The sequence below is a fragment of the Hyla sarda genome, chromosome 11 (assembly GCF_029499605.1).
Source record: "Hyla sarda isolate aHylSar1 chromosome 11, aHylSar1.hap1, whole genome shotgun sequence".
Lineage (NCBI taxonomy): Eukaryota > Metazoa > Chordata > Amphibia > Anura > Hylidae > Hyla > Hyla sarda.
In genome coordinates, this window is record NC_079199.1 from 45,753,804 (window position 1) to 45,769,634 (window position 15,831).

The 15,831-nt window shown below is 42.0% G+C and overlaps 2 protein-coding genes across 18 annotated transcripts in view; one reads left to right on the forward strand and one right to left on the reverse strand.

Moving 5' to 3' along the window:
* The window catches only part of SYNE2 (spectrin repeat containing nuclear envelope protein 2), a 355,793-nt gene extending 352,947 nt beyond the window's left edge, over window positions 1–2,846 (forward strand). For all 7 annotated transcript variants that reach the window (XM_056546593.1, XM_056546588.1, XM_056546590.1 and 4 more), the window contains 4 exons: window positions 51–242; window positions 1,147–1,203; window positions 1,332–1,366; window positions 1,865–2,846. In XM_056546593.1, the coding sequence (XP_056402568.1) occupies window positions 51–242; window positions 1,147–1,203; window positions 1,332–1,366; window positions 1,865–2,090 (510 nt within the window). In that variant the 3' untranslated portion in view covers window positions 2,091–2,846. The remainder of the gene's footprint in view (window positions 1–50; window positions 243–1,146; window positions 1,204–1,331; window positions 1,367–1,864) is intronic.
* ESR2 (estrogen receptor 2) overlaps window positions 1–15,831 on the reverse strand; it is a 196,711-nt gene that overhangs the window by 40,930 nt on the left and 139,950 nt on the right. For 9 of the 11 annotated variants that reach the window (XM_056546602.1, XM_056546603.1, XM_056546597.1 and 6 more), the window contains 2 exons: window positions 14,712–14,886; window positions 11,947–13,686 (listed from right to left, as the gene is read on the reverse strand). In XM_056546602.1, coding sequence (XP_056402577.1) covers window positions 13,503–13,686; window positions 14,712–14,886 — 359 coding nt within the window. In that variant the 3' untranslated portion in view covers window positions 11,947–13,502. Of the gene's footprint in view, window positions 1–11,946; window positions 13,687–14,711; window positions 14,887–15,831 lie in introns of those variants that run through there. The other 2 variants (XM_056546605.1, XM_056546604.1) reach the window with 2 other exon arrangements.

Here is a 15,831-nt window from a genome sequence, read left to right on the forward strand (position 1 = left end):
AACGTTATCATTTCTTAACTAACTGGTTTTCTTGGTATTTTTCTATCCAGCAACTTAAGGAGCAGCTTGTAGAGAAACAGACTGAAGCAAACTCCCTTCAGGATGTGTCTAGTAACTTGTTGAGTAGTTCATCTGGAGCTGGTTACATTGAGGCAGAGGAGAGGATACATGTCATTGGATCCAAACTGAGACAGCTCCATATAAATGTCTCACAAGACTTGGCTGCCATTCAGAAAGCTCTGGTGGGTACACTTAGTTTATTTAGAATATAATGTAGGTTGTTAAAAGGGGTATTCCCATATCATAAAGTGATGTCCGATTTCCAGGCTATGCTGTCATTTTACGAGATGGGAATACCTGTTTATGCTTAGAGGATTCCCTAAAGTACATACAGATAAAGCAATCATTAAAGGGGTTTCTAGGTACTGGTACTGATAGCCTAGCCATGGCATAGGCCATCAATATCTGATCAGCAGGGTGGAAACACTTTTTGGGGGTAAAATGGGAAAAACTGACAATTTTCATTTTTTATTGGGGGAGGGGATTTTTCACTTTTTTTATTTTTAAAAAACTTTATGTAGGATACTATCTATAGAAATCCTTTGATTGCTAATACTGTTCAGTGCTATGCATAGGACATAGCTCGATCTCAGACCAGAGCAGAAGACCCCGGGAGACGGCCGGAGCCAGGTGAGGGGATCTGATCATCCATTTAAAGTACCGCACTGCCGCAGATGCCGTGATCTGTATTGATGACGGCATCTGAGGGGTTAATGGGATCGCGGATGTCAGCCACTGTTCCGATGCTTGCGGTCATACACAGGAACGTAAATGTACGTCCTGGTGTGCGAAGTACCGCCAAACCAGGACGTACATTTACGTCTGTGGTCATTAAGGGGTTAAGCAGTAAGAAGTATTAGATCTGTGTAGGTGTTCAGCCTCAAGTTTGAACAAGAAGGTCTTTGTCAAGATCTTTGCGACTGTCTGTAGATTAGAACTAGCCTATTTCAAGCTGATTTAAAACTTAATACATATCAAAGTAGAACAATTTTAAGTCTTTCCTCTAAATTACTACTTGTAAAACAGGAGCATCATTTTATTTTATTTTTTGGTTTTGATTTTTTTTTTTTGTTTCCCTACTTCCAGGACACATCAGCAGCTGATGAAGTGGATTCTCTGATCTCTTCTACCACATACAAGCAGGTAAGATCTCTATGTTCATCATTCTGCCCTGGCTGATGCTAGTAGTCTCCTATACCAGCAACATATCCAGATATATCAGATGTGTGTGAACTATAAAAATCTATCCTTTTTTTTTATTTTTTATACAGAGTGCAGTTGGTGCAGCATCTAAAGACTCCACCAGGTACGTAGATTTGGCCATTGTGTATTCCAGATCCTTTCTACTGGTACTTATGGAAGCTTCTAGACTGATTAGTCTTTGACCAGTGGTTTTCCAGCTGTTGTGCTTCTACAACTCCCAAGATTCCCTGACGGTGTGCAACTAAGAGGGCATGCTAGTGATTGGGGTTTACAGCAGTTGAGGGGGGGGGGGGTTATAGAATTCTGGCAAAGAAAGATCCTCTGGTCACATATTTCACATGTAATAAGAGCTCAGTCAGCATTTTCCAGCAGATGAAGTATTGGGACATTTTAGTAGGGAGGGCTAAAGTTTGTTTTTTGTCCAAAGAGGCTACAAATCATGGCCAGATTTTAGAATGAGAGGGTCCTATTTATGTTGGGACCATTGAACTATAGCTGCCGGACCTTCTACAAGACAACCATAATCCTGGCTCATCTATGCCCAGTAAGAACATGGAGCCAAGAGATATGTAAAATAAATGCTCTTATTTTTTTATCACAGGACAAGAAAACCCCAAGGCAATGTCCAGGAAGAACCCAAGAAGAGGTCTTTCTTCTACCGAGTGTTGCGAGCTGCTTTTCCTCTACAGCTTCTCCTGCTTCTCTTACTCTTCTTCGCCTGCATGATTCCCGTCTCCGAAGAGGACTTTAGCTGTGCCCAAGCTAACAATTTTGCTAGGTCTTTCTATCCAATGCTTAGATATACCAATGGGCCACCTCCTACATAGTTATAGTCCCTGTGCATTTCTGTTCCAACCAAATAACATTCCAATACTGTGTCCAGAGTTCCACAACAGCAAGGCACAGTATAGATTGTGTAGGGATGCACAACCCTCAGCTCCAATAATCCTTCATTTCACTTTGACTGTTTTAATCCCCCCCCCCCCCCCCCCTCTCAATAGGGTCAGAGCTGCAGGTTGGTGTTTCAGGAAGCAAGTTCACTCATTCGCATGCACATAGTAACTTTATGTCTATGTACTTGGTGGCAGTTTATAAAGATATAGCCATTTTTAAATATTTTTAGATTTAAGCAATAATGTGTGTTCCTTTCCTATTTTTACTTGAGACTGGAGAGATTCTATTGTGTGGATGTGGCTTTTATTATTATTTTTTTTATTTATGTGAAATTTTAATGTTAATTACCATGTAAATTAGCACATTTCTTAAAAATTAAGCGCCCATTCTCAATTCAGAATAAGTCATAATGTTGTACAGAGCAATTTGGTTTTCTACTGATTTATGGGTTAATTTCCTTGTTGTACAGTCAGATGTATTGGGCTTTTTTTTAAGGTTTCCTTTTTATAAGCCATTTTTTGACATCCTGAAACACTGAAATATTGGGCTGAAGGTCATTTATTGTCCAAGAGGTATCCTAAAGGGATTCTAATATATTCTGTTATATAGTGTTACACGTCCCACCAGCTGCAAATGGTAAAGGTGTTGTGGGATATTGGTTCAATAAACTTCATATATGACCTTTGTAACTAATGGCACTTTTGTTTTTCTTTTGTGGTTGCTTTTTAAAGGGATTGTACAGAATTACAATGACAAACACACGACTTGGTCTTCCAGAAACAGCGCCACAGCGTTGAGCTCAGACAGGTACCATTTGGTGTCCGTTGGGCAATGGACTAACTGGGTCAGTTGTTAGATTGTGTTCACATTAGTGTTGAGCTCCGCTCAGTGTACAGATGTGGTATTGTTTTGTGAAACAATCCACATTTTTGTGATGTTCACTGATAACATCCTTTTTAAGGGTATGAATAATAGTTGGGATTTATCGTTTTACCCTTTTTTGGCATCAAAATTGCAAATTTTTGTGCAAATTTATTTAGACTTTTTGAAGAAAACAACTTAAATGTAGTGGTTAGATTTTTTTAAATTGTCGCAAAGTTTCTGCGCAATCTCACACCAGCCCAGACCACATGTAAAACTTGCTCAGTACTACACTATTTAGCTATTTATGGAAAAAAGTGCACCTTTTTGATACATTTGAAGTAAGGATACATAAGGACGTAAGCCCAGGCAAAAAGGGGTCAGGCAGATACAATTTCTAAAGCGCAAATTGGCTGAAATCATATCTGTGTATGGACCCATTAACTTCTATAGGGCAGTGGACCCAAATGTAGTCAGCTATTCCTTACGATTGGGGCATTTTCTGAACGCATCTATTATTAATTAGTCATTTTAAAATGTTCTTTTTTTTGTTTTTTTGTTTTGTCCCACTAGGGGATTAACTGGTCAACTGATTATATATTCTTTCCAGTCTGACCACAGTGCTCTCTGCTGACACCTCTGTCTGTATTAGGAACTTTCCAGAGCTGGAGCATATCTCCATAGCAAACCTCTCCTGCTCTGGACAGTTCCTGACACAGACAGAGGTGTCAGCAGAGAGCACTGTGGTCGTACTGGAAAGAATTACCGTATTTTTCGCCCTATAGGACGCACCGGCGTATAAGACGCACCCAATTTATAGGTGCCAAATCTAAGAAAATAAAGATTCTGAATCCAACAGTGGTCTTCAACCTGCGGACCTCCAGATGTTGAAAAACTACAACTCCCAGCATGCCCGGACAGCCGTTGGCAGGTTGAAGACCACTGGTATAGGAGGTAGTACTCACGTGTCCCCGCCACTCCGGACCCGTCACCGGTGCCCTGGATGTCACTCCATCACTGTCGCTGCGTCCCCGACGCTCCGGACTTCTTCTTCCCCGGGATCCACGCTCTCCGTCGCCGTCATCACGTCGCTACGCACGCCGCTCCTATTGGATGACGTGATGATGTCGAAGGAGAGCGCAGGGGATCCCGGCACGGAGAAGACACCGAGGAGGCAGGTAAGGTCCCTCCCGGTGACCTGTAAGCTGTTCGGGATGCCGCGATTTCACCGCGGCGGTTCTGAGCAGCCGGGTTAGTGTTATTTTCGCTTCAGACGCGGCGGTCAGCTTTGATCGCTGCATCTGAAGGGTTAATGCAGGGCATCACCGCGATCGGTGATGTCCTGTATTAGCGGCGGGTCCCGGCCATTGATGGCCGCGGGTATTTGCCGTATAAGACGCACCAACTTTTCCCCCCCAGTTTTGGGGAAGAAAAAGTGCGTCTTATACGGCGAAAAATACGGTACACAACTTTCTCTGAATCATATAGCAGCTGATAAGTACTAGAAGGCTTAAGATGTTTAAATAGAAGCAATTTACAAATCTATAATTTTTCACAGTAGTTGATTTGAAAACCATTTCACCTTTCTGAGTACCCCTTTAAATGTTTAGTGCAGGAAGGGTTTAGATTGAACCTGTTGGCGTGTTTATGCTGCTGTTCCCGAGAGCACTGCAGTGCAGTTCTTTCAGACATTCTGACCACTTGCGCTTTTTCCGAGGATTGTATTCTGGCGTTTGTTTCTGAGAGCCTGGCATATTCATGAGCTGTGGGCACACACCGATGATTGACAGCTTTCTGCAATAGATTCCCAAGTTCACCACACTCCCAGCACACTGCGACTAATAGACTGTTAGTTTAGACAAAGTACAACTTTTCTTTCACAGACACATAATTTGATCAGCATTCCTGACACTGTTGAACACAGCTACCTCTGACAGTAGCATAAATGTGCTGACAAATTCTCATTTAAGGGTACGTTCACATGTACGTATTTTCTGCTGCAGATTTGCTGTAGTAGATTTTGCTACCTATTGAAGTCAATGGGCAGCAAAATCTGCAGCAGCAGAAAATATGCATGTGTGAACATACCCTAAAAGGGTTTGTCCTAATCTATGCAAGTACAGTTTAGCCAATGTATAATGAAGAGGTACACAGCTTTCTAAAATACCTTGTCATAAGAGGCATGATAAGTAACCAAAAGACCCCTTAACCAGACTTGGATTGAGGGCCTCACTTCAGCATGACCACCTTCAGCAAGAAAGTCAGTGACATCACAGCAAAAAACCTAATGATGTCACTTATGGGTGGAAATAACACATGATGTCACAACGTCGTAATGTATGACGTCATGAAGAAGAGAGAATGCACACAGCAGGGGTAAACCACGGGCCCCTTGGTATCACCCACGACAATCACTCACTGCACCTTTGAGTGGAAATAGGCCCCCCATAGAGTTAAACCCATTCTCACCTTTATCCTTCTTTATTAATGAAACTGCTGTTATGCCTGCTTACAGAACTAAATGTTTATTACAATAGATCAGTAGTAGAGATTAGCGAACTTACAGTAAATTCGATTCGTCAAGAACGTCTCGGCTCGGCAGTTGATGAATTATCCTGCATAGATTAGTTCAGCCTTCAGGTGCTCCAATGGGCTGGAAAAGGTGGATACAGTCCTAGGAAAGAGTCTCCTAGGACTGTATCCACCTTTTCCAGCCCACGGGAGCACCTGAAGGCTGAACTAATTTATGCAGGAAAAGTGATCAACTGCCGAGCCGAGAAGTTCGTGACGAATCAAATTTACTGTAAGTTCGCTCATCTCTAATCAGTAGAGGTAAACAATAATTCAGCATATTACCTACACCAATACATTGGAACAAACCCTCTACAGTTTTCTTTTATGGAGGGGAGTAAGCCACAGCCAGACCACTGTGTAGTCGGTGTTTACCAGAGCACTAGGGTTCGGTGGTGCAAATCAAACACGCCGGACTCTTCTCTCCACAGATATCTGTTGGTGAAGATTCGTGTGGCTACCATACGCATTAGTTAGATTAAAGGGGTACTCCCCTGGAAAACATTTTTTATTTATTTATTTTATTTTTAAATCTCCTGGTACCAGAAAGTTAACAGATTTGTAAATTACTTCTATTAAAAAATCTTAACCCTTCCAGGACTTATCAGTTGCTGTATGTTCCAGAGGAAGTTCTTTTCTTTTGGAATTTGATTCTGTCTGACCACAGTGCTCTCTGCCGACACCTCTGTCCATTTTAGGAATTGTCCGGAGCAGGATAGGTTTGCTATGGGGATTTGGACAGTTCCTAAAATGGACAGAGGTGTCAGCAAAAAGCACTGTGGTCAGACAGAAAGGAAATTCAAAAAGAAAAGAACTTCCTCTGGAACACACAGCAGCTGATAAGTACTGGAAGGGTTAAATTTTTTTATTTTTTTTTTAATAGAAGTAATTTACAAATCTGTTTAACTTTCTGGCACCAGTTCATTAAAAAAAAAAAAAAAAATGTTTTCCAGGAGAGTACCCCTTTAAGGCTAGACCTGCAAATAGAGATGAGCGAACAGTAAATTCGTCACAGACTTCTCGGCTCGGCAGTTAATGACTTTTCCTGCATAAATTAGTTCAGCTTTCAGGTGCTCCGATGGGCTGGAAAAGGTGGATACAGTCCTAGGAGACTCTTTCCTAGGAATGTATCCACCTTTTCCAGCCCACCGGAGCACCTGAAGGCTGAACTAATTTACGTAGGATAAGTCATCAACTGCCGAGCCGAGAAGTTCGTGACGAATCAAATTTACTGTACGTTCGCTCATTTCTACCTGCAAACTAAGGTGTATGGACACCTTTACTTCTGGCATTTGTTGTCTGCACATGCACCATTACACATGGCGATGTGCAGCTGCAATGTTGGCTCTGTTTGGATGATAATCATCAGTGTTATAGGGTCCTAACATAGTGTAGTTCAGTGGTCTTCGACCTGCGGACCTCCAGATGTTGCAAAACTACAACTCTCAGCATGCCCGGACAGCCGTTGGCTGTCCGGGCATGCTGGGAGTTGTAGTTTTGCAACATCTGGAGGTCCGCAGGTTGAAGACCACTGGTGTAGTTCAATCTACAACTTTACTGGTATGGTAAGTATCTCCAGTATAATACAGCTGGTGCCAGCCCACACTAGATTGTAGTGCTAATCTCGCCAGATAAACATAATTGTTAATGTAGGAGACTCTGTTTTGATGAATTTCTATCCATAAAAAGTAAAGCCAATGACAAATTGAGACAAAAAGCTTTTAATGTCTTTACACAACACACATTCACCGTAATCCAAACTATTGTTACCAATTTATAGAATGGAAAAAAAAAATCTTGACAGTCATATGTAAAATGAATCCCACAGTTTTGCAGTCTCTTCACTACAGTAGTAGACAATTATTTTCCGAGAACTACTCTTATCAGAATTGCTCCTATTACAAGTATACATCATGTGCAGCACAGGGTACAGACAGCGATTAAATGGCGTCTACAAGGATTTTCAATCCCAGTCACCATTGCAGGTAATGGGAGCAATTGTAATGATTGTATCTCGTGGGATCACTGCTAATACAATATCCTAGTGCAATAGTCAAAGTGGCTTCAGACTGGATTGTCACTTTTAAGTGAATGCCTGCTCTTTGTGTGTGTGCGTGTGCGCGCGCGTGCGTATACATACATATATACATCCTCAAGTTTTAAATTTTTTGATAAAAATAATTTTTTCAAACGATGGCAAATTCTGTGGTTACTAAAGAGTCTGCCAGCAAGTTTGAGCCCTCAAAACAGCTGACAACACTATATAGAGGACAGGGAAAGAAGCGTTTACATACCTAGAATGTTTTGGTTGCATGACTAAAATTAGGTGTTCTTAATATCCCCAGGAGGTGGACCCTTCATAATGAGTGCTTCCCTAGTCCCCTTCTCCGATCCGAGTGATGCCTCCAGCAATCTCCTAATGGACACTAGAGCGGTCACTCGCTAATGCAGAAGGGCCCACCTCCTGGCCACTTGAAACATGGCCCAGACATTAAAACAAGTCATTCTGGATCATGCAACCTGCGTGACCATCACTGACTGTTAGAGATGAGCGAACTTACAGTACATTCGATTTGTCACGAACTTCTCGGCTCGACAGTTGATGACTTATCCTGTGTAAATTAGTTCAGCCTTCAGGTGCTCCGGTGGGCTGGAAAAGGTGGATAAAGTCCTAGGAAAGAGTCTCCTAGGACTGTATCCACCTTTTCCAGCCCACCGGAGCACCTGAAAGCTGAACTAATTTATGCAGGAAAAGTCATCAACTGCCGAGCCGAGAAGTTCGTGACGAATCGAATTTACTGTAAGTTCGCTCATCTCTACTGACTGTATTCCAGCACTTCTCTCCCCTTCCTATATATAGCGCTGTTTGACGGCTCAGACATGCTGATTTCTTCCTGTCTGGGTATAGGAAGAGATCAATCAATCAATCAAGGCTGGTGGGACAGGGAGAAGCCACCAGGACTGCCCCAATAACTCCGGGTTTAGGCAGCATAAAAGTGATGACAGGTTCCCTTTAAATGCTAATGTATCTCTTCTAGCAGTCACAGTATTTGCCTATGCAGGAAATTGGAGGTCTGTATCAGAAAAACTTTAAAGGATTATCCAGTAATAAAAAATACAGCTAATTTCTTCCAAAAAAAAAAAAAACCCTGCCCTCAGGTTGTGTGTGGTAGTAAAACTTGGCTCCATTCTTTTCAATCAAACTGATAATAACCATACACAACCTGAGGACAGAAGTGGTGTTGTTTTTCTAATCCTGGATTGCTCTTTTAACTGATAATATTCTTTCTGCCTGCAGCCACCACTAGAGGGAGCTTACTGTATACAGTCTATACTTAATAATAAAAGGAAATATAAAAAAAAAATACCCCCTAGTAGTATCTGCATGTAGGAAGCAGGTATGACACTCTGAGTATCCTTTTGTAGGAAAACCAGAATGGTCAATCACCAATTTGCGGGATAAGGAGTGTCTGATCGGTGGGGTCTGACCACTAAAGCCCCCTCCAATCGTGAAAAAGTCCTACACCCCCTGGTTGAATGGACAAAGATAGTACAGTGCTCTGGTATCTTCATCAGGCCTATAGCACTGAACAGAGAAGTTTGAGTGTCCTTCATAGGAAAACCATGTTAAAGCTATAGAAATTATTAGGGTAAATATAAACAAAAAGTGTTAAGGTAGGACATTCTCAATAACAATCAAAAAGGCACAATTCCATTAAGCATACTATTGAACATACTTTACAACCACATTTTTTACCTCAAATTTAATTTTTAACATTTACCAAAAATGACAAAAAGCGGTACAAAAATGTACATAAGTGATATTTTTTGCTCCCTTACTCCCCACCCCCTCACCCCCCAAAAAAGCAGCTGAATAGGACATTTGTTCTGTACAATAGAGGTAGATTTGTCACAGCTGTTTTAGACATTCAATTAAAAACTAGTCTAAAATAAAGCGCATTGTTTTTAAATGTCATTCACAATCCAGTGTACAGTTTGCTAGAATCTCCAAAAAGCCGAGCATAATGCACCCTGATTGTTTACCTGCTGGCAAGATAAATATCTATAGAAGCAGTAGCGGTAGTAAAAGCATTTTCTTTCAGGTTGTTGTCTTTGGGTTCGGAAGGCTTACTGCCAAGAACACGGGTACGGTACATCGTCTGAGCACATTGACTCTCTAAGTGATGGATTTCTAAACAGATGGGTGGGGAGAGAGAGAATAGCAACAAAGTGCCTTTATATATATAAAAAAAAAGTGATTGCCCAAATTGGGGTAAAACTCTTGTTTAAACTTTACTACTGGCAAATCGTAGGCCTATGTCCATAGACAGAGATGAAAAGTGTGCCTGCTGAAGGGAAAAAACTGTACCTTAAGTGCTACTACGGGAGTGAGAAGAGGGATGAGGTTAAAGAGGAACCATGGCCTCTCCTGACCTGGCTTTTTTTTTAGATAATACTTTTATTTTTATTAGTATAGTATTAGTATAGTATAATACTTTTATTTTTATTAATATTAGTATTTTCTATGAAATAACAACCTTTTTTATAGTGTTGTGTCATTCCTCTGGTATTTGATTAAAGTCTCACAAAGTGTCATGCCCCCAGCAATAACACCCAGTTGGCTATTTAATCATATAATTCCTGTAAGAACAACAAAGGAACCAAACAACACAATAAGAAAAGATGATACAGAATTGTTATTTTATGGTGATACAAGTATTTACTAAAACAGGCAGGTCAGGAGAGGCCGATGGTCCTGTTAAAGACTGCAGATGTGCTAGATATTGTAGATCCACCACGTTATCCTACCTTCACTTTTATAATGGATATTGGGTACTCAAAACTACATTTTAACTGTCAAGCATCTTCCTATTGAATTCAATGTACCGTATATACTCCAGTATAAGCCAACCCTAATATAAGCTGAGGCTCCTAATTTCACCCCAAAAACACAGGAAAATTATTGACTCGACTATAAGCCTAGGGTGGGAAATACATCATCCCCCCCTGTCATCATCCAGACCCCCATCATTAACACCCTCATCATCATCACCCTCATCATCATCACCCTGTCATCATCCCCCCTTCATCATCATCATCACCTGTCATCATCCCCCCTTCATCATTACCCTATCCTCACCCCCCCTTCATCATCACTGCCTGTCATCATTACCCTGTCATCATCCCACACCCCCCCTTCATCATCACCATCTGTCGTCATCCCACACCCCCCCTCCCCTTTATCATCACCGCCTGTCAATGACAGTGGTCTTCAACCTGCAGACCTCCAGATGTTTCAAAACTACAACTCCCAGCATGCCCAGACAGCCATGGGCTGTCCGGGCATGCTGGGAGTTGTAATTTTGAAACATCTGGAGGCCCGCAGGTTGAAGACCACTGCGGCCTTCGTCATCAACCAGTTGCGCATGAACATTCCTGTGCGTCGTCGTCAAGGCAACGTCACTATTCCGGGGCCGAAACGCGGAGAAGAGGCCCCCCCGGTGAAGATGGACAGCCGGGAACGACTATCCCTCCCCACCAGACGGTCCCTGCAGCACAGATGGCCCGGACTAGCTCACCCTTCCTTCCTGCCAAGGGTAGGTGAGTACAAAACTAAAGGGGGTGGGGGGTCTGGATGATGGCGAAGGCCGCAGTGGTCTTCAACCTGCAGACCTCCAGATGTTTCAAAACTACAACTCCCAGCATGCTGCTGGGAGTTGTAGTTTTGAAACATCTGGAGGTCCGCAGGTTGAAGACCACTGAGGGCGGAGAGTTCACTCGAGTATAAGCCGAGGGGGGTGTTTTCAGCACGAAAAATCGTGCTGAAAAACTCTGCTTATACTCGAGTATATACGGTAAAAAATAAAAATAAAAATAACATTTTATGCCTCAAAAACCAAAAGACAATGGGAGAGATTTATCAAAACCTGTCCAGAGGAAAAGTTGCTGAGTTGCCCATAGCAACCAATCAGAATGGTTCATTTTTTAAATTTTTTTTTTTTTAAAGGGGTAGTCAATTGGTGAAAAATGAGATAAGTTTGAGATCGCGGGGGGTCCGACCGCTGGGGCCCCCTGCGATCTCTCTGTACGGGGGCCAGGCTCTCCGGCCAGATAGCGGGTGTCTACCACCGCATGAAGCGGCGGCCGACACGCCCCCTCTATACATTGCTATGGCAGAGCCGGAGATTGCCGAAGGCAGCGCTCCGGCTCTGCCATAGAGTTGTATTGAGGGGGCATGTCAGCCGCCGCTTCATGCGGAGGTCAACACGCCCCCTTCCCGCGGGCTGCCGGGGCCCCGTACAGGAGATTGCGGGGGGGCCCCAGCGGTCGGACCCCCCGCGATCTGCAACTTCTGAAAAATGAAAGAAGCGAGCTGATTGTTTGCTATGGGCAACTGGGCAAGTTTTTCTCTAAACAGGTTTTGATAAATGTCCCCCAATCTGTTTGTACAGGGGCCTGAGATGTAAATGAATACTGGTTGCTTCCATTTCCATTGAACCCAAACAATTCTATCCAAAAATGAGTAGAGAAGATTGTCAGTGACATCAGCAGAAAGTATTTTTTAACACACAGTAATAAGCAGTAACTAAGGGATCCTGACCTGATCCTGTTCCATCATTCACCCCTTTTTAGTGATAACTATGAAAAAAATGGTTTCCCACTAAAGCTATGGTTTAATAAGCTCAAAATCAATGCTCCAATAGGAGGCCTGAAGTCTTGAGTGCAGCTCTCACTTTGCGGATATGTCGCTGTACCAGCTGATAAAGTCTTTTGTACTTTTTTTTTAATTAGCGGCTCTGTAGGAGATTGTTACTGTTGGATCATCCAATCTATAAATCACTGCGGGAAATGGGCACCGTAAATAAGAACCTAGTTAAACTGAATTTCAGCAAAAGGAAATACACACCTTACCAACTATTTCTTTTTGCATTCAAAATAAACTATTTGCAAAATCGCTTGAATTTCTTAACAAATCAAAAATACAATAACTAGGAAACATAAATGAATCTGCCCATAGGCTAGATTTACCTAAATCTGTATTACTGTTGCTTTTTTGAATTGTGGGACATTTCCAAGGTTGAGTTAAGGTTTGGAGATTCTAGCAAACTACACTTCTAGTTTATTAATGTGCAAACAGATTTCTGCAGAACAAGAAAACACTAGTGAGAAGAACTACAGGTCAAGCCAATGGTGAAGTCATAGGGGCGCAATGGTAGCCCTTGGCCCTGGTTGCAGAGGGGGCTCAAATGCCCAGCTAATAATTCAAAGAGAAAAAAGAAAAATATCATAAATAGCACATGGTAAGTTTAGCATTTTGCATTAGGGCACAGGAGCTTCAGGTTACACCTCTGGGTCAAATATTGGCATGATGACCAAGAAGGAGAATGCCCTTACCAAAAACAAAATGCCCTTACTTTACCCCTTTGGCTGGCTGGCATTCATCCTCAGGATTCCTAAATTACGGAACATAAGGGGTAGTAGGTGGTACAGCATTTCAAGAAGGGGTATGTTGGGTGCCAGGTCTACTTCATAATGGCCACTGCTATAAGGACCCACCACTGGGCATAACTCTTGAAGGTATTCTTCAAACTTGTAGCATCACGTCACAAAACAGTGCAGACATATGTATAAGGCTTGGTGCTGCCAATCAAATATATATACAAAATATGCAAATTGAGCAAATCACCTGAGAATCCCTAGGAAAAAAAAAAAAAAAAAGTTTCATCCTTTCAAAGCACATATACAAAGTGTATTCCTAATGTCATTGGAAATTATATTCATTCTGTTTGCATTTCCCAGAGCAGACATCGTGTTCTGCACAAAAGTCTATCATCTCCTGTGAGGAGCAGCTTGTAAACAGGTACAGGCTTTGTTCTATCACATCATTTCCCATTACACCAATCCTTGCTGGATTATTGAGGTGGCTGTGCCATAGCGTCCCTACCGTCACTTTGTGTTTTGGCACTGTAACTTGCGGGTGGCATCTGCTTTCTGTGGTCCCGCAGAGTATGTGCGTTCAGCATTTCCAGCAGTAGATCATATACGGGCACCACGTTCTTACACTTCATGCTCAGTAGATGCTCCATTCCTTTGTTGCTAAAACAAAAAGATAAAATATTGACTCCATGATGGGAAAGTCCTGAGACCATTGCTATTGGGGAAGTAATTATCTTGTCATGTACAGCCAATGAGTTCTAGGGTATGTACATCCTTGGTATCTTTTTCAATTCGGCTGCACAAAAAAGCAGCTTTGTAAATGGTCGTATAGCAGAACTATCATTTCAAAAAATGTCATCACACATAAATGTGAAAAGTTTTGATTTATCGGGGTCTGGGTGTTCAGACCTCCACTGATCGCTACATAGAGCCAGGCGAAGCACCTGGCTAAGAGCTTCACTGCCTAGCTTACTGCTCTCCCAGTCATAGGATGGGCTCCACAGACCTGCATAGACTTACCCTGCAACAAGACAAGAAGAGCAGCGAGCTGGGGAGTGAAGGGCTCAACCGTGCACTTCTCCTGGCTTAATCTCCTGATCGTTGGAGGATCTAAACACCCAGACCCTGACCTATTAAAACCTTTTACGTTTATGTGACATGTCAAAGTTTTTTTTTCAAATGACAACGCTTTAATTAAAAATCTCCTACCGTTTTGTGTATACAGCTCCTATACAAACCTGTTTGTGGCTATAGGTTACAAACTCTATAGTCTATTCCTGCGGTTATACTCCATGTACATCTCTCTCCTGCTTCCTAATAACACACATTGTGTAGGTCACCAAGAGTAGAGGACAGATTCATACTGTAGCCATATTGTCATCTGACTACAATGTTTTTGTTTAGTCAGGTACAGTAGCAACACATAAGTCCATATTGGAGCTGTAGACACAAAACAGTAGATGTTTAACCAAGACTCCCAACCCCCCTCCCCGCAACACAGGTTATGGAGCTTGGGTCCAATTGCAGCTTCTACAACTAATATTGCTATGATACTATGTACCAAACCATCAAAAAGTAATTACCATATTGGATGCCAAAAGCAAAACACCTGATGTTACTTCATTAAGTGTATTATTGTGCTACTGCAGTGCATTTCTTTGGTTATATGTGCATTGTGTACATACCTGGCATGTCTAACATGTGACAGAAGCATCAATAAGTTAGCCAGCCGGGTGGACTGTTGACGGAAAGGGATACCACTCTTGGCAATAACCCAGACAAGTCCATCGGTGACTGTATTCAATAGCTGGTGCAGCTTGCGACTGCTTTCCTCCCCTGACGTTGATAGTGGAAACATGTCTGTAGGTAACAAAACAAATTCAATGAACTTAGCTATATCCTTGTATGAAAACATAGTACTACTTGTAAAAACAATGAGAGCTTCCTAGACAAGATTGCCAAAAATAAAGATGGGGGCTAATTATAATTTGCTAATTTTTCACACCTGGCACTTCCTTCTTTAAACCAGTTTTAATTGCTCAAAAATAATTAAATTGTCTTGTAATGTATGATAAATTTGTGCAGTTTATTTAGAATGCACATGCATTCTAGCATGTGTGGTTTGTACGCCACCTATTGAGTGAAGTTGTGCAACGGAAACCCAGCCCCTTTCATACCAATTCCAAGCAAAATTTAAACTTTTATATGCCAAAATAAGTGGCAGACAAGCCTTGATAGATTTCCCTCTCCCAAAATATACAGATTTGTGCCACCTGGCTAAGTTACAAAGTTTGTAAGGTTGAAAAAAAGAAGAGTCCATTGAGTCAAACCTAGAACCCGACTGTTGATCCAGAGGAAGGCAAAACCCCCATGAGGCTGATGCCAATTGCCCCATGACCGGTGCAAGGATTTCTGCCTACACAAGCGAAGCTCCATTTTGGCCCCCTCCCCACTAATCAGCCTCAAGTTTACCCCAGTGAGGACATGCTGGGAGTTGTAGTTGCACCAGCTAGCCAGCGGAAGGTAGCGACTTTTTAAAAATGCTGTCTAAAGCAAGTTTTGTAAGCCAGGTCTGACCTGGCTTAAACTTGCAACTTTTTTAAGGGATTTGTGACTTTTTGCTTACATGCGACTTTCGCGCTTGATAAATTCCCAACCACTGCAAAGTGAAAACTGAAAATTGCTTAAAGGGGTACTCCGGTGGAATTTTATATTTTTTTTTAAATCAACTGGTGCCAGAAAGGTAAACAGATTTGTAAATTACTTCTATTAAAAAAAATCTTAATCCTTCCAGTTCTTGTTAGT